We start from the raw sequence: 18896 nt of genomic DNA on the forward strand, positions 1-18896 counted from the left end.
TAGAAATTTAGAGACTCAGCCATGTAAATATATTTGCCTTTGAGAATGTGAACTTTTATAGTGTTACTGGAAAGCAATCTGGCTACAGATGTTAACAGATGTTACACATACTTTTGGACATAGAATAAAAGGCTCAGGACTATAAAATTAAGGTACAAAGATCTAGTTTCTGCAGCATTAATTGTACTAATAGTAGCAGAAAGCTAGATCCAACCTGTATGTCCATCAACAGAATGATTATGTTATCCTATCCCTATCATGTGGAGTATTGGTTGGAGGGGAAAAAAGTGACTAGAATCTTTGTGTGTGTCTTGAAAGAATAGTGTGACATTCAGGGGAAAAGCCATTTCAAAAATCTTTAGAAAAATTAATATAGTATGACTTCATTTTGATAGAACAGAACAGAATAAACTCTAAACATGTAAGTGGAGTTGCACAGCATTGAGAAGAGTGGAAGGATATGTACTCTTCACTTAACATTCATTCTTACAGTGGGTTGTGATTAGTGGGGAGTATAGGGTTAAACTGCTTTCATGTATGTGTTTTTCTATGTGAGTGTTTGCATGTTATTGATTTGTATGGACATATTATATATTAAAGATGTTAATAGTCAAATATTGCCAAATATTAATCTAAGAGACTAATAACTTCAGTTCTCATTTTGTAAACTCTAAAGAAATATATTCATTTTGAGACGTTAAGCTTTAGTTTCTTAAAATATTAAATGTTCAACAGTATTTCTTAAAATAGGTATATGGTATAAGGAATAAAAATTTTAAAAAAGCCTGTTTACCTGGCATCCAGTTTAAAAACCTTTCCCAATTCTATCTCCTTTGTCCCTTCAGAGCCAACTACTGTGCTAAATCTTGTGCTTATCATTCTTTTGCTTTTTTCTATAGTTTTACTATTTGTAGCACTAAACAATGTTATTTTTCTTGTTTCTTAATTATATGTGAATATAATTCTTCCCAGACTTTTTTCACTCAGTATTATTTTCCTAAACTTCATCCATATTGTTTCTTATAATTATAGGCCATTCTTTTTTATAGTTGTATCATATTATAGAAATAGATTCAAGGGATTAGCTCTGATAGAGTGCCTGAAGAACTATACAAACTATAATGTTTGTAACATTATACAGGAGGTGACGATCAGAACCATCCTCAAGATAAAGAAATGCAGAAAGGCAAAATGGTTATCTGAGGAGGGCTTACAAATAGCTGAGAAAAGAAGAGAATAGAAAGACAAAGGAGAAAAGGAAAGATATATCCATCTGAATGCAGAGCTCCAAAGAATAGCAAGGAGAGATAAGAACCCTTCCTAAGTGATCAATGCAAAAAAATAGAGGAAAACAATAGAATGGGAAAAACTAGAGATCTCATCAAGAAAATTATAGAAATAACTTTACTAAAATTTATTTATTTGCTTATTTATTTATTAGTTAATGGTCATTCATATTGTTTCTAGTTTGATGCTATTATCGATAATATTGTCATGAACATTTTCTGCCTGTGTCCTGGAGCATACATATACAAATTTCTCTTACATACCTAGAAGTAGAATTATTGGATGATAGAATAGATAATGCCCAGTTGTTTTCTCAAATTACTGTGCCGGTTTATACTCGCACTGGAAACATAACGAACTCTGGTTGTTCTGCATTCTCACTGACACTTGATATTGTCAGTTCTTTTAATTTTTCTAGTCTTGTGGTTTGGGTTTATAATTTCTTGATTTCTATTGAGTTTGAACCTCTTTTAAGATGTTTATTGGCTCTTTGTATTGTGGAAATTTTTTTACTTTTCTTTGAGTTTTTCTCATGAATTTGTATGAGTTCTCTCATATACTATATTTTAATCCTTTGTCAATCATGTTTGTTATAAATACCTTTTTTCCAGATCAAAGCTTCTGTTTTCACCATTTTTATTATGTCTTTTGATGAACAAAAATTCTTAATGTCACATTTATTTTTTCCTTTGTAATTTGTGGTTGTTGGTGTCTTGTATAATAGATCCTCCTCTGTTATCTTAATGTTTTCTTTCTCATTAAGTCCTTAATCTAGCTGGAAACAAATTTTGAGTATGGAGTCTAAATTCATTTTATGTTCCATTTGGCTAGCCAGATGATCCCACACGTTTATTAAAAGTACATTCTTTCCTCATTGATCTCTAGGTGCCAGCTATGTCATAAATTGAGCATCCATATATGTGTGGGCCTGTTTCTGGTTCCTCTGTCCTGTTCCTTTAATGTATTCCATTATTCCTGTGCTAGTGCCGCATGTTTAAATTGCCATAGTTTTATACTAATTCTTGATACACTATAGTAGGCCAAGTCCCCACCAAGCTTCCTTTTCAAGAGTGATTTACTCTTTTTTTTTTTTTAGTTCCCCAAGCAGGGATTGAACTTGGACTCCAGCAGTGAAAGCACTGAGTGCTAACCACTGGACTGTCAGGGAATTCCCAAGAGTGACTTATTCTTGACCCTTTGCTATTATGTAATTGTAGAATCATCTGAAAGGTTGGGATTTTGATAAGAATTGTACAGGTCCTATAAATCAATTATGAAGAACTGACATTTTTACAATAATGAATCCTCCCAACTACGAACATAGTGTATCTCTCCATTTATTTATTTAATAAAGTTTTATGGTTTTCTTGATGAAGACCTCACAACTGTTTTGTTAGATTTATATTAGAATATTTTAAAATTTGTTTTCTTTATTGATTATATCTAGAAATGCAGTTGATTTTTGCCTATTAGTTTTATATCCAGCAATATTGCTAAATTCTTTCATTAACATTCTATATGTAGATTTATTACATTTCTTTACATAATCATTTCCTCTGTGAATACTGGCAATTTTTCTTCTCAGTCGCTAGTCTTTTATTTATTTGTTTATTTTTCTTGTCCATTCTAGTTAGAACTTCTGTAGAGCACTGAATAAAAGTTACAGTGCAGTCACCTTTGCTTTTTCCTTAAGTTAAAGGAAATGAGTTGAGTGGTTTTTTATCAAGTACGTTTGCTGTCAATTTGTGTGTGTGTGTGTGTGTGTATGTATCAGGTTAAAAATAAAATAACTGACTTTTAATTACAAAATGTAATAATGAAATATAAAATAAATGACTGCTTACTTGGTTTAATAAATTTTTGTTCAATTCTTGTCTCCCTCCCCTGGCCTTCTCTTTACCAAAATCTTATTACCCTTAGCCCCAAAAGACCTTCCAGTAGAAAAATACTTGAATGCCATGGGATTATATTTTTCTCCTATAGCTATAACTTGAAACTCCAGCTAATCAGGATTATAACTAATAATGTCTTAAGGAAGATTGTTTTATTGTTTAATCCTCTAACTTATATTAGAAAAAAACTAAGTTTTAAAGTTCTATATTTATAGATAAGTCATTTCCAGCAAGTAGAGATAAGAATACTACTGATCTCTTAATTTAAAAGCTTTTTTTTCAAACACTTGTACAATATTAAAATTGAAAGCTTTGTACCTAAAAAATATGATTGAGCTGTTTAAAAAAAAAACAAATTATACTCCATTTATATATTTTAAAGGCGTTGCAGGAAAGAAAAAGGAAAATTTTGGATGACGCTGTGGAATTAAGTCAAGATCATTTTAAAAAATATCTAGTGAAACTTAAGTCAATCAATCCACCCTGTGTGCCTTTTTTTGGTAAGTTATAAAATATGGATTTATATTTTGAGGGAGATTTTGTTATATAGCAAAAAGAGACCAGCCTTTAGAAGCAGATAGTCCTGATTTTATATCTGAGCACATCTACTTTTATTAGCTGTCTATATTGATAAATGAAACCTAAACTCTATATGTAGACTCTTATCTATAAAACTTGTAATTCTGGTAATTATCTCATAGAGTTGTAAGGAGTCCTGTGGAATCTCTTCTATAAGAGCAGTAGTCTCATTCATGAGGGCTCCAGCCTCATAAGTTTAGCACCTCTCAAAGGCCTCACCACCTCATTCTGTCACATTGGGCATTAGGATTTCAACATATGAATTTTGAACATTCAACCATTCAAATTATAGCACACACCAAAAATGTCTCCAGACATTCCCAGATACCTGTCCTCTGGGGGACAAAATTGTCCCCAGTTGAGAGCCACTGATGTAAATGAATCTAATTATGTGTGAAAGAGAAACTGAAAACTTTCTTCCTGTCCAAAACTGAAGAATAAATTGTGTCTAAATTACAGGCTTTGGGAAAACAGAATTAGTTTGCAAATCTGTAGTCTTATTAACCAGAATTGGCTTAAAATTAACTTGCTGGTCAGTAATCACTTAAGATCATTGGTATTGTGTATTTTATCAATAATCATTTAAGATCATTGGTGTTAAATATTTATAAGTAAATATTAAAATGGTTAGAGTAGATTTAACACATAATTTAGACTGTGAATGAATCCCCTCTTTTATTTTAGGCTATTAGACTAAGAAATGGCAAATTAAGCTCTTTATAAACCCTAATTTTCTTTCAATTTTAAATTATTTCCATCCATGTAAAAAATTCTTCATGTAGAGTTGATTATTAAATATATCAGAGATTTCACTAGTAAGACCTGCTGTATTATAAGATGTCTTTCAACTTTACTAGATCAATTGTTTTCCCAAATGGTTAAGTAACCAATTTTAAAACTTTTCTTCAAATACTTTTTTTACTAGGAATATATTTAACAAATATACTGAAGACTGAAGAAGGGAATAATGATTTTTTAAAAAAGAAAGGGAAAGATTTAATCAATTTCAGTAAGAGGAGGAAAGTAGCTGAAATTACTGGAGAAATTCAGCAGTATCAAAATCAACCTTACTGTTTACGGATAGAACCAGAAATGAGGGTAAATATTTTCTTTGCTTATCTTTAAAAGAGAACATGTTAAGTCCTCTGCCCTCTCTAAGAAATTCCATAGCCATACATTATGATCTTTATTTTGCTATGAAAATAATATGCATTAATGAATCAATAGATGGAAGTGGTGAATATTAGATATTCTCCACTAACAATCTGCCGTTATTAATATTACTAGGCACTTTGTGTTGACAGTTATTGCTTCTTTGTGCAACAGGTTTAAGTAACACTTTCAAAAAAATGAATGACAAAATGGAATGGAAGATGCTTTCCGATGTCCACACAGTAAAAAGAAAATCCACTACCAGTACTATCATTAGTTAATAGACATTTTAGATATTTTACATGTGCCAGTGTAACATTAAATAATTAATACCTTTATAAGAACACTGCATTTAAGTAGGGGAAGGGGTTGGGAGAGTGATGTGTATATATGCATAGCAAAACAATGATTTTTTAAAAAATATTTTATCACTTGATATTCTGTTTTGAGCAATAGTTCATAATATTGATTCTGTGGTACTATAAAGTGTGAATATCTTCTAAATTAGAGTAAATACTATGGTATTATATCTATAGTAAGTAGATATTATTGTGTTTATTTGAAATTCAGAACATATGATAACAATCAGTAAGTTTACCTTTCACATTAAAAATTGTGCTACACTTTCAGATATAGTTTGCAGGTTGAGCATATTGAGTGAAAATAGTCACCATCATTTCCATCCTCCTAAATTGTAAGATGGTAACTATTCTTTGTTCCAAGTTCAAAACAAAGAACCTTAAAGTCCTAAGAAAAATTGACCTGAAGTGTACACCATTATGAAAATATAGACAGATACTTGCTTTAAAGAAAATGGTTGTTTGTTCCATCCCCTTCTCTCAGCATTTAGCCAACCCTCTATGATTTGGTGTTCCATAGGGGTAAAGAAATGTTCTTGAGGGAATTCCCCGGAGATCCAGTGCCAAGGGCCCAGGTTCAATCCCCGTTCAGGGAACTAAGATCCCACAAGCTGCATGATGGGGCCCAAAAAAAAAAAAAAAATGTTCTTGAAGCCCAGATTAGAATTCACAGTGTATTTCCTCATAGAAATAATGTTGCATTTTAGTTGGGTATAATTAAAATAGTGCTTTTAGCATTCATATCTCAATAATTCCTGATAGGTTTCTGCATCTGATCTAGACATCCTGCCATCATTTAAAGCATTCTTTTGGGGGTAAGGAGCAGAGAATGCTTTTTTTACGATTGACTCAAAATAAGCTTAAAATGTAGATAAAGTAGCCATTCACTTTCAAAGCATAGTTAGCCAAACTAGTATTTAAAAGTAGAGTAACAGATGAGAAAATCACAATTATAACTTTATAAAAGTCTTTAAATTACTTTTGGTCCATATGATTTAATTTATCTGACCTGAATATAAGAATAAATTGTTTCAATATTGTTTAAGTAGTAATGCAATTTTCTTGAAATTGTCAGAATGCCTGAAAAATGGAAGAAGTTTATACTAGAAATTCTAAAGCTCATTTTGCCTACTGGTAAAGCTAAAACTCAGAACTTATTTTTACATATGCTTCTAAGCCACTTCAAAATTAAACTAAACCCAATCATTTGCTTATAAGGAAGTCATCAGAAATGCACAGAAAAATTTATGCATGAGGAGTGGATAATAACACATAATTATAATAGCAAAAAATTAGAAACCACCTATGTAAGTTACTACCTATATGGAAATTGGTGAAATAAATTCTGGAACATTTCATCTGATGAAGTACAGTATAGTTAAAATTTGTATTATTTAAAGTAAACCATACAGAAAAAAATTAATATTTTCAAAAGGCTAAAAATACCTATGTTGTGACCCCAATTTCGCAGGAAAAAAATTGTAATAATGTATATGTGCATATGTTCACATACATAGTTAAGACACTGGAAGACTGTCCCAATAGTAAAATGTTGACAGTGCAATCTCTCATTGTGAGATTACTGTTTTTCTTTTTGCACTTTGTTAGATCATCTAAACTTTCTACTTAAAAACCTATGTTTAAGTTTAGCAAATACTTTTTCATTAAAGACAGAAAAGTTATTTTGTTAGATGTGAGCACAGATATGTTAAAATATATTATTGTCCTTGAAATTATTTTTGAATAGACTTTAATCCAATTTATCGCTACTTTTTTTCTGATCATCAAAGTTTTATTGTGGATTATAACTGTAATTCTGTTTTAAACACTTTTGACTTATTACTGATGATCATTTTGTTGTGTAATCAGTAGGAATGTTAACTGACGGATACTGAGCTATTAAGATGATAATAAGTGAAAGTCTGTTCATCTTCTTAATAGAAGTTTAAGATTGGAGTATAAAACTTCCATAAAAACTTTATAATTTTATCCCAAAATAGAGAGATTGGAATCAGCAATCCTTGAGGACTTTTCAGACATTAGGATCTATTAATTTGTTGATAGTTTTTTTGATATTAAACCGATGAAGTAAACATTTTAATAAAATAAAAATATATACTTATGGATGTTTAATTCCAGAGATTCTTTGAAAACCTTAACCCCATGGGATGTGCTTCTGAAAAAGAGTTTACAGATTATTTGTTCAACAAGTCACTAGAAATTGAACCCCGAAATTGCAAACAGCCACCTCGATTTGTAAGTGCATTATAATTTTGGAAAATTTTGTTTTTTAAAACGATATCATCTTTAATGTTCAGTAGACTATTTCCATTAAAATCATACTTTGCTTGAATACCTGTTTTGTTTTGCAGTATTGCATTATTTCTAAAATTATATATCCTGTAGGGGGAAAGTTAGCAGTTAGATAAAACCTGATGTATCCTGTCTCTTAAACCACTTACTTACCCATCCATTTCTGATCCTTCCCAGTATAAGGGGGAAAGCTATGAGAAAGTGAGAACCTAATGACAGGTAGGTAATAGGACAAGGAATGAAGAGACTTGGGAAAGAGTAAGGAGATATATTGTGGTTCTTCTGACTTGACCATGGTTTCTGCCATAAGAGCACCACTGTCCACAGTTAGCACTGGAACCCACCTCACTCGCTAAAATTTGCTACTATACAGTAGTTGCTTTTATTCCTGGGGTTTACAGTGACACAGAAGTAGTAGTACACCAATTATAAGGAGCTGAAAGTGAAACAAGATGTGGAAGGAAGGAAAAACATTTGTCATACATGAACTTGGGGCCAGATAGTTTCATGTTACCTCATCTCCACAACAATTGTATGATATTGACCTTAGTCTCATTTTACAGACATAAAGAGGCTCAAAGGAGATAAATAACCTTTTCAAGGCTGCATAGCTAGATATGGGCACACTTGAGGTTTTAACTCAAATTATCTGAATCTGAGTTTATATTTTTCATTAAGTTACCACTGTGGGAATTTTTAAAAGTGGAGGGTAAAGGTGAGAGACAATGATAGCAATTTTTCCCAAAGACTCTAAAGTATCATTGCAGAGGTTGGTCATTTATTATTTTGTGGAGTTGGGGAGAGGATGTCTTTTTTTCTATAGCACCTAGCATAATATGTTGTATTTATTGTATCTACAGTAAATATTTATAAAATCGATATCAATAATTTGAAGAAATTTAGATTCAAGTGTCTTGGAAGCAAATAGTTGTTTTCACATGAATTTTTATTTTATTTCTGAATTATGAAAAGAGGTTTACTTATACAGTATTCAAGTCCACCTTAAAATTAAGCCAATCAAATCTCAAAGTGTTCTGCTGGAAGAACAGTTACAGACTGTCCTTGCAGGTTGGGATTTATTGTACTCTTTCAACTGTATACTAATATGCTAAGCCATAATACTTTACATAATGTACTTTATTTATTAAAGTACACGCAAGTTAGTAATGGTAATTACATTTGCTTTTCCTAGCCTAGGAAATCAGCTTTCTCCTTAAAATCTCCTGGAATAAGGCCTAATACAGGCCGACATGGCTCTACCTCAGGTACTTTGCGAGGTCACCCAACACCATTAGAAAGAGAACCGTGTAAAATAAGCTTTAGTCGGATTGCTGAAACGGAGCTTGAATCAACAGTGTCAGCACCAACCTCTCCAAATACACCGTCTACCCCACCAGTGTCTGCTTCTTCAGACCTTAGTGTGTTTTTAGATGTGGATCTCAACAGTTCCTGTGGTATGTATTTGATGTAAATTGTTTGGCAAAAAAGGGAATCTTTTGTTTTAGTTAATTCTCATCATTTTAGTTAGGAAACTGTAGAATCCTTTACAGACTATATTAGTGTGAAAAATGACATCTATATGTGAAAATAAAGATTAACACAGGGGAGGAAAGCATAATTTGTGCATTGCTTTTGCATATTATTTTCTAGTTTATTCATTCAACAAAGATTTATTCAGGACCTTTTGCGCCCCAATTCTACTCTAAAGGGAGCAATAGCCAATGAAAAAGAAAACAAAACAGATAAATTCTGTGAAGGAAATTTAAAGAGACTGATAGAGAGGGAGCTATTTATGCTAAGAAAGGAAAAAAATTCCAAGTACAAAGAATACCATATTCATTCTTTAAAAACTAACATGGCAAAAGATGATAAAGTTCTGAACTCTGTACATGTTATTATGTATGTTACTTTATGCAAACATATTTTTAAAATAAAATCATACATATTACCTTCCTTTTCAAATTGATTTTTCTCCTTCTAATAGGAAGCAATAGCATCTTTGCTCCAGTCCTCTTGCCTCATTCAAGTAAGTAAGAATTTAACTTGATTCTAATGAAATCACTATAAAGATAATAATTGCATTGATGAACTTTGTATATGAATATTTTGAATTTTAGCAACATTTAAAGATTTTACAAAATAAAATTCTTACAAATGGATGGAATTATTTTTTTACAACTGGGTACTATTTAAACTTTACTACAGTTTCATCATTTTACTATATATGTTTTAGGGACTGCATGATGCTGAACAAATTACTTAGCATCTCCAACTTGTTAAGGGTCAAATGAGATAACTATATAGAGCACCTAGCACATTGCTTGGCGCAGAAGGAAGGAACAGTGATTTCATATTGGTTGTCTCTCCTCTTCCCTGCTATTTCCAATTCATTTTTCTACAGGAATAATACTAAATGTTTATCAGGTTCCTAGGCTAGCTTTGATCACTTATTTCTTCTCATGAACTTATTTAGTTAAAGTAGCATTTTAAGTAAAATGCTATTCTGCCATCCTTAATTATATCATCAGATCAGATCAGATCAGTTGCTCAGTCGTGTCCGACTCTTTGCGACCCCATGAATCGCAGCACGCCAGGCCTCCCTGTCCATCACCAACTCCCGGAGTTCACTCAGACTCATGTCCATCGAGTCAGTGATGCCATCTAGCCATCTCATCCTCTGTATGACATAAATACTGTCACTTACCTTTCTGTGGCCATTTGTTTAAAACAGAATAACCCAAAGGGATACAGCAGCTTCAGGAATAATTCTCCCAATCTAGAGGACTTCTGCTTCTATGATAGTAAAATGTAGATCATATAGATAGTAACAAGAGAATTCCTGTCCTGTGAGAAAAGTAAGTTTATTCTTTTAAATATTTAATTCTGTAATTTCAGATTTTTATCAAGGTAATATATGTGTAGAGTTTCAAAAGGCAAATAGTGCTTAAAATACTTAGGGTGAAATTAACAACAGTATTCTCCCTCCTGACTCCCCACCCCTTGTTTTGCAGTGATTCTTCTACCTTTTTAAGTGATGTTTTTATATTTTTCTCTCTCTTGAATCATTACTTTTAGACAGTGTTTAAAAGACATGGTAGGTGAGGATTTCTCTCTTTACCTAATAAACTTCCCGCATTTAGAGAAAATATTATTACGGCTAAGTCACAGAGTATATACTGTGATTATGCTTCCTTTCTTGTATGCTGTTTCCTGGAATTAATAATAGCTTCATTAATGTTTAGGATTTTTGTTTTTTAAACGTCTATTGCTAAGTCTTCCCACACGCTTTAACACCACAGTTTTCCTTAAAGTCAGACCATTTGGGGAAATTACCAAGGTTTTTTTGGTTTTGAGGGTTTTTGTGTATGCTTTTTAACTGGGAAACTTCCTTACTGATGATCTTTTGTCCTCCTGCTCCATTTGGGACTAGTTGCTGTCTCGGCTTCTGACTTAGCTGAAATCCTAGAACTTTCTTCTGCTGTCATACTGGAAATGACTCCTTTATTTTGATAGGGGTACATTCTGTAGTAGCTACCTGAGAAAGGATACATAGGATATACATTTTTAAGTTCTTGCATTTCTGAAAATGTATTTATTATACATTTCATTGTTAATAGTTTAGCCAGGAAAATTCCTGGCAGTCCAGTGGTTAGGACTCTGCACTTTTGCTGCCAAGGGCTGGGTTCATTTCCTTATCAGGGAACTGATATTCCATAAGCCTGCATGCTCATCCTCAGTCACTCAGTCATGTCTGACTCTTTGTGACCCCTTTGGCTATAGCCCACCGGGCTCCTCTGTCCAGGGAATTTTGGAGGCCAGAAACCCAGAAGGAATGGGTTGCCATTTCCTTCTCCAAGCCCACATGGTGCAAACTGCCCTCCCCCAAGGTCCCCCCCCCCCAAAAAAAAAAGTTTGGCTGGGTAGAGAAATTTAAGTCATTTTCAGTCAGAATCTTGAAGACAGTTTCCCACTGTTTTAGCTTTCATATGTGGTGTTTAGAAGTCTAGTATCATTCACTCATAAATTATTCATGCATATTTTTAAATGCCCGTTACATGTAGGCCCTATTGTAGGTACAAGAGAAGTGGCACTGAACAAAATAGACAAAACTCCTTCTGTCAGTGACCCTACGTTCTTAATACTTTTTTTTGAAAACTGCAGTTTACTTGCTGTAATAACAAAGAGCCCCAAAAAGGCAGTGCCTTAAATGAAATGAAAGTTTGTTTCTCAAAATAGCCAGAGTAAGTAAACAACTCTGCTCTACTAGGCTTTCAAACTAGCAGGGCAATCCAAGATTCTCAAAATGTGTCTTCCATCTCTGAGTTTTGAGCAACTGATTTGAGTTGTTACCATTTTTCTGCCAGTAGGAACTTGGAGGGCAAGGAACTTTGTTTACAAAAACATGGTCTGGGAGTTGCAAACGTCACTCCTGCTCTCATCCCATTGGCCAAAACTTAGTCACACGGGCACAGCTGTAAGAAATGCTCTCTAACTGCTGCTGCTGCTGCTGCTAAGTCGCTTCCGTCATGTCCGACTCTTTGCCACCCCGTAGACGGCAGCCCACCAGGCTCCCCCGTCCCTGGGATTCTCCAGGCAAGAACACTGGAGTGGGTTGCCATTTCCTTCTCCAGTGCATGAAAGTGAAAAGTGAAAGTGAAGTCGCTCAGTCATATCCGACTCGTAGCGACCCCATGGACTGCAGCCCACCAGGCCCCTCCATCCATGGGATTTTCCATGCAAGAGTACTGGAGTGGGTTGCCATTGCCTTCTCCGCAGAGCCTATTACTAAAAGGATGAAAGGGAAAGGTGCCCTGGGGGACAATTAGGAGTCTCTGCCACATTAAATTCAAGAAGCTTTTAGGATCTTCTGTTTATTCCTAATGATCAGTACATTCACAGTGATCTACTTTGATGTGGGTCTTTTTTTTTTTTTTTTTTTCATTTTGCTGTGTATTTAATGAGCCATTTAAATTTAGAGATTTATGTCTTTGATTTCTAGAAAATTTTCCATGTATCATTTTGTTAATACTTTCTTCCCTTCCATGTTCCCTGGCTCCCTTTTTGGAGCTTATTTTCCATATTGTACATCCTAGATTTGTCATTCAGTTTTCTTTTATCTCCTCTTGTCCATCTCTTTGTTTTTATGTTCTGTTTTCTGGGAGATTGCCTTACTTTAATCACCCAGCTTTTCTATTTTTTTCATCTATCATGGTTTTGAATTTCTCAGAATTCTTTCTAAATTCCCTCTCAGCATGCCATTTTTATATTTTTCTCTTCTGGCTTAATTTTTTAATTTTTGAAAAATTTTGTTTCTGATAAGATTCTTTTTTTTCTGAGTTTCTTTCTTCTATTTGTTGTGGTCTGTGGTCTTTCATACTGGAGGCTTTTCTTTCTTATCTTATATCCTTAGCTTTCTGTTCATATTTTAAAGTGAGACAGTATAAATTTATGGAAAGATCTGTATCCATGGGTAAAACTTGTTGACTTGTGGGTTTCACTGTAGGGTGATAGAGTGTTGAGAATTTTTTAAATTAGGAATCCCCATATTTCAGAATCTGTGAGGCCTTTTCTCTAAGAGTATTTAGTTTCTCCAAAGAAAGATCTGTGAATCTTCTCCCTGGGTGATCTTTGCATTTAGTATGAAAATCTGTTTTCAGCACAGACTAGTGTCCCCAAGTCTGATGTTTAGATTCTCCAGCGAATAAAACCCTGAGTCTCCTGCCAGTGGTGGAAATGTGGTAATTTCCTGGCTTCATTAAGTACAGAATAGGGCTTTAGGGTTCTCGTTGTCCCTTGTATAGACTCAATCAAGTCCTCTGTCCCGTGCCTTCCATTATACTAAGTGCCTTCAATTCCCGGTCCCTCCTTTGGTTCTGTGGGGGCAGTTTTGCTGCTGTTTGTCAGTCTCATTCAGTGTAGACTGTTGGGTTTTGTCTTCTTCCATTTGTCTCCTTCATATACACTGTAGTCCACCTTTATGGGTTGAAGCTTCAGGATTCAGATGTTTCCTGGTTTCATTGAAGTTTGTATATGTTTCTTACTTTCCTGTATTGTCCAGCAGTGGAAATGTTTTTACTACATATATTAGTTTCTAGTGCTTCAGTAACAGAGTACCACAAACTGAGTGACTTCAAGTCCACTTCCGAGGCTGAAAGTCTGAAAAATCAAGATGGCAGGGCTATGCTCCCTCTGAAACCTGTAAGGAGGGATCTTTCCTTGGCTTTTCTGGCTTCTGCCTTTGCTGGTAATCCTTGGCATCCTTTGGTTTGTAGATAGATCACTTTAACCTCTGCCTCTGCTGTCACATGGCCAGCTTCTCCTTGTATCTCGTTTTCTCTTCAACTGTTTTTATAAAGATACCAGTCACACAGAATTAGGACTTCCCAGGTGGCAAGGTAGTAAATAATCTGCCTGCCAACGCAAGAGATGCAGAAGATGCGCGTTCGACCCCTGGGTCGGGAAGATCCCCTGGAGGAGAAAATAGCAACCCAGTCCAGTATTCTTGCCTGTGAAGCCCCATGGACAGAGGAGCCTGGCGGCCCACTCTTTATGACCCGCTGTTCATGGGTCGCAAAGAGTTGGATACGACTAAGCACATAGCACACAAACAGAAATAGAGTTCACTTTCATCCTAACTTGATTTCAGAGCTGTAACGTCTGTATTTCCCAATAGAGTCATATTTATTGGTACTGAGGCTAGGACTTCAACATAACTTTTATGGAGAGAAGGGACACAGTTCAGTTTATAACACTGTGTCATTTTAGAACAAGGAGTTTTAGACATTATTTTGGGTGATGGTAAAATATACTTTCCATATCATAAATAAAATCATGTTTTGAATTTTAATAGAAAACATTGAGAATAACTGCATAAAATTCTGAGTATCTTAAGGTCCTGAAAGAAATAAAAGTACAAAAAGTGCTCACGTACAATGAGAAAAACAGCAAGAAACAATGGGCATGAATAGGCAGTTTACATCAAAGAATGAGCAAGCCTATCTTAAAAGGTGCTCATATATCACTTACCCTCTTGAGTTGATATATTAGTATGATCCTTTTGGAGAGAAATTTGAAAACAACGTATCAAACCAAAAAAATGTTCACACCTTTTGGTCTTATTCATTCAATAGAAAATTGAGTACTTTGGACCAGCTACTCTGCCAACTACTAAGGATTCAGTAGCAAACAAGAAAAAGTCTCTGCCTTCATTAATACTGAATACCAAAACATTTTTGTGAAGAAGGCACATACATGAAGATCACATTGCTCACCCCACTCACTCTCTTGGTTTTTCTACTTTACTTTTAGCTTCTTAGTCTCTCTGGCTGGTTTCTCTGTATTTTCCCAACCTATTAAAAATGGAAGGTCCTAAGTCTCTGGATCTCTTTTCTTCTCACTCACTTGGTGTCTCATTCAATGTTATATCATCTGTAATATGATAATTCCCCATTTTTTTCCTGTGCCCAGAACTTCTCTCTTGATCTTTAGCCTCGTATAATCAGTGTCCTGTTCGATGTCTCTATTTCAATATCCTGCCCTCTAAAGTCGTTCTCTCCATTGCCACCTCTTCCCAGTTATAATCACATTTGTCTAATTGCTGAGGCTGAAAATATTAAGAGCTATCATTTACCTGTTTCTTTTTCTCATACCCAAAGTGTGATCTATCAACAAGTTTTATTTACTCTCAAAATACATCCAGGATCTAATCATTTCTTGACTTCTTTACTAGTGCTACCCTGGTCCAAGTGACCACAATCACTTACCTGATTGATTATAGTAGCATCCTCACTTCCCACCTTCCGTACTTCAGTTTTCAATACAGCAGATGGGTCCTTTTAGAATGTAGGTTAGACTTAACTCATGACTACTTAAAACCCATGGCCTTCTGCTGGGGTCCAGCCCTGGTGGAGTCATTGAATTCGAAGGGGGTTTTTCTGCAAGGAGCAGGCTCTGTGTATTGTGTATTCTTTAAAAGCTCCTTTGTTTAAAAGAAAATTTTTTTATCTTTTTCAGCCTTAGGCAATGCTCTGGGAGGCTTTGGATGTAAACTGGGGAATTCCTAGGCCCTGGGAGGTGCAAGCGGAGGTGGGGTGGTCGCCTTAAATCAGAAGTTGTTGTATAAATTTTTAAAGGTTTGTGTAGAGGGGGAGGGGGCTCGCCAGGTCGCCCAGCCGCAGTGTCCTGTAAGCCCTCTCATTCCTCGGGAGGTAGAGCACAGTCTCCCTCCTTTTCTTCGTCAATGGCAGAAAATATGATCTGCGCAGAAGGTGGAGACCCACTACCATCCACCGCTATAGCCTCTCCCATAGGCTATCCAACAGCCTCATGACAGGGGTCCAGAACATTTTTAATCATATTTGTATGATAAGTTTTTAGTTGTTTTTTTTACCTTAACCGAAGTATCTAAATTAACAGTACCCTCTTCTGGAAACCAAGGACACTATTCTTGTACAAATGAAAAAAAATGATTGAATGGTAGATTTTTAAACTTTGATTCCTCTCTTAATAACTGCAAAATTACTCCTATAAAGAGCTGTCTTTGTTTGATTCACTGTTACCCATGTCAGAAAGTTAAGTATAGTAAAAGATTTAGTTTTAGTCTTCAGAAACCGGGTTTTCTCTCCAACCCTTTAACACTTCAATACTTCCCACTCCTACTTGCCCTGTCTATCCTACAGGGGGGTCTGCAGCACCCTGAGTGGGGTCCTAGCCGTCCCAAAAACTCAACACAGGGGGAACAGTAGGGCTGATGACCCTACTTGCTGTGAGGGGGGAGGGCTGATGACCCTAACTGCTCTGAGGGGGAACAACAGGGCTGATGACCCAAATTGTTCAGAGTGGGGAGCAGTAGGGCTGATGACCCTAATTGCTCTGAGGGGGAACAACAGGGCTCATGACCCAAATTGTTCCGAGGAGGGGGCAATAGGGCTGATGACCCTAATTGCTTCTAGGGGGGGACCTACCTTTGAAAAGCCTGTCCAGGCGCCACTTACCGGGGTCCAGCCCCGGTGGATCCAGGGAATTCTAAGGGGAGACGGCTTCGGCGATCAGGATACGATAGAATTAAAGATACAAAGGGTGATCAAATAAGGATAGCTCAGTGAGAAAATTCAGTGGAGAAAAGAGGCTGAATAACTTGGTTTACGTGGAAAGCTAATAAAATTCCAAAATAAGGAATTTGAGTCACCTACGTAGACCGCAGGTGTCCTCCCGTTCTCCCGAAGGAGAGGAGACACTAAGGCCTCCCCGGTCAGATCTTAGAAGCCCAGGCAAATTTAGTAGGCTTGACAAGCCTCCATGCTCAAGATGGGAATTCAGCCAGAAGGTAAGAGAAGGAACGACATGGGGAGACCAAGTTTCAGTGAACAAGGCCCGCACTTTATTTTCCAAAGTAGTTTTTATACCTTAAGTTGTGCATAGAGGATAATGAGGAAGGGGTAGAGTCAGCAGTAAGCCAGGCTTTCTTCCTGCAAACTTATCATATGCAAAAGTTTGAATTACATCATCTTCTGGCCAAGAGGCCTGTTAACATTTTATCATCCTTTCTTCAGAAAACTTATTTTTCTCTAAAGGTGATTATTCTAAAGTCAGGCACCACCCTCCAAAAGCATTAGATAAAGTTGCATTCCTATAGGGCAAAGGTGTGGTGGGCTATAACAAGAAAAGAATTAACTCAAGGGTCCAAGGTTACAAACATTAAAGCTACTACTTACATTCCTATACACCAATTATATTAATCAATACACTCCCAGGGACACAGTAGGTAAGGGATATGGAAACTTAGCAGCAAACATTGGCCCAACAAGTGAAAAACCCTTCACCAATACAATTTCTAATCAATCTTTTAACTGCTCAAAGGAATCTGTATTTAGACAGTTTAGAACATATCATGCCTCTCAAGGTTGGGAGGCTGTGAACAATCACATGTGGCCGGAAGATCCTATTCAGGCAGGCTAGAGGACTTCCAAAGGAGTTTGTAGGTTGAAACCCTCTTGTCACACCCAGGAACTTTATTAACTGGAGCTGTAAGTTAACTCTTTTTCAGAGAGAGGTGGTGGGGGACAGCCCCCTGTAAAGTCAGAGGTGTAGGTGAGAGCACAAAGCAGTAAAGTAGGCAGACTCTGGTTTGGGGGGGTAGATGCTCGAGAATTTCCAGGGGGACCCCTGAGGCTCAATCCCACCTTTGCGGTATGCCAAGCCTCCTTCCTCATGACCTTTGCCACGGGCGGAGTTCCTTACGCTGGCTCCCAGCAGCCTTCCATCCTAGAGTAAAAGACACAGTTTCAGTTTCTTCAAAAAGGACCCGTAAGGTCCTGTGAAATTTAACCTCTGATCAGTCAGACTTCATCACCTGCTGTTCACTCCTGTCACCTACTCTACTCTAGCTACTCTGCATCCTGGACATACTCCCACATCAGGACTTCTGTTCTTCCGATTCCCTCTGCTTAGAGTGCTGTTCACCCGTCTGGCCTAATGGCAAGCTCCCTTGCCTCCTTCAACCTTTTTTCTCAGTGTTTCCTGAGGGAGGTCTTCCCTGATCACCCTGTTTGAACTTGTTCCCCATTCCCTATCTAATATTTCTTCTTTTAACTTACAGCTGTTATACTTTTACTTAATCATCATGTATATTCTTTCTTATCAACCTAGAATGTAAGCTTCATAAGGACATGAATTTTTGTTTCTTGTTCACTGCTGTATTGCTAGTACCTAGAAGAGTGTTGGCACTATAGCAGATACCCAATACATATTTGTTGCGTGGATGGAGGCGTGAATGATAAAAAATTGGAAGTAACTTATATAGCTAACTAACATTACAGAAATTGTTTAGTAAATTATCCAACATTCACTAGTGTAGAATAATGAAGTTATTTTAAAAGCTCACAAAACCTGAATAATCTGTGGAGAAGTGCTCTTAATGGAAAATAAAATTGAAGTTGAGACTTCAACACGGGTTTACTAAGTGCTTCCTGTCATAGTGGTTAAGTGGTCTGACGTAGAGTCAGACTCAGTTTCAAAAACTTAAAACCAATGTCTCATCATCATTAAGATATTTTTTGCTTCCATAAGCATGTGTGTTTCTGTATGGAAGAGAAGACTCAACTCAGTCTGCCTTAAACACTAAGGAAGCTTTCTGACTCATTAGCTGAAAATCTGGAGGACGGTTGCTCTAAGGCTGGTTGATTCGGTGTTTCAGTGATATTATCAAAGACCAGGTTTCTTTTTGACCATTCGTTGTTTTGTCCAGATTATCAGCTTTATCCAAGGCTGTTTTTCCTCAAAGTCGAAAGAGGGGTGGCAGAAGCAATAAATAGGT

General features: G+C 35.9%; 1 protein-coding gene across 1 annotated transcript in view; it reads left to right on the top strand.

Moving 5' to 3' along the window:
• The window catches only part of SOS2 (SOS Ras/Rho guanine nucleotide exchange factor 2), a 105907-nt gene that overhangs the window by 82349 nt on the left and 4662 nt on the right, over window positions 1-18896 (top strand). The window contains exons 17-21 of the mRNA XM_070378109.1: window positions 3562-3679; window positions 4684-4856; window positions 7409-7525; window positions 8775-9036; window positions 9567-9608. Of these exons, the coding sequence (XP_070234210.1) occupies window positions 3562-3679; window positions 4684-4856; window positions 7409-7525; window positions 8775-9036; window positions 9567-9608 (712 nt within the window). The remainder of the gene's footprint in view (window positions 1-3561; window positions 3680-4683; window positions 4857-7408; window positions 7526-8774; window positions 9037-9566; window positions 9609-18896) is intronic.

This window comes from Bos mutus, chromosome 10 (assembly GCF_027580195.1).
Source record: "Bos mutus isolate GX-2022 chromosome 10, NWIPB_WYAK_1.1, whole genome shotgun sequence".
Taxonomy (NCBI): Eukaryota; Metazoa; Chordata; class Mammalia; order Artiodactyla; family Bovidae; genus Bos; species Bos mutus.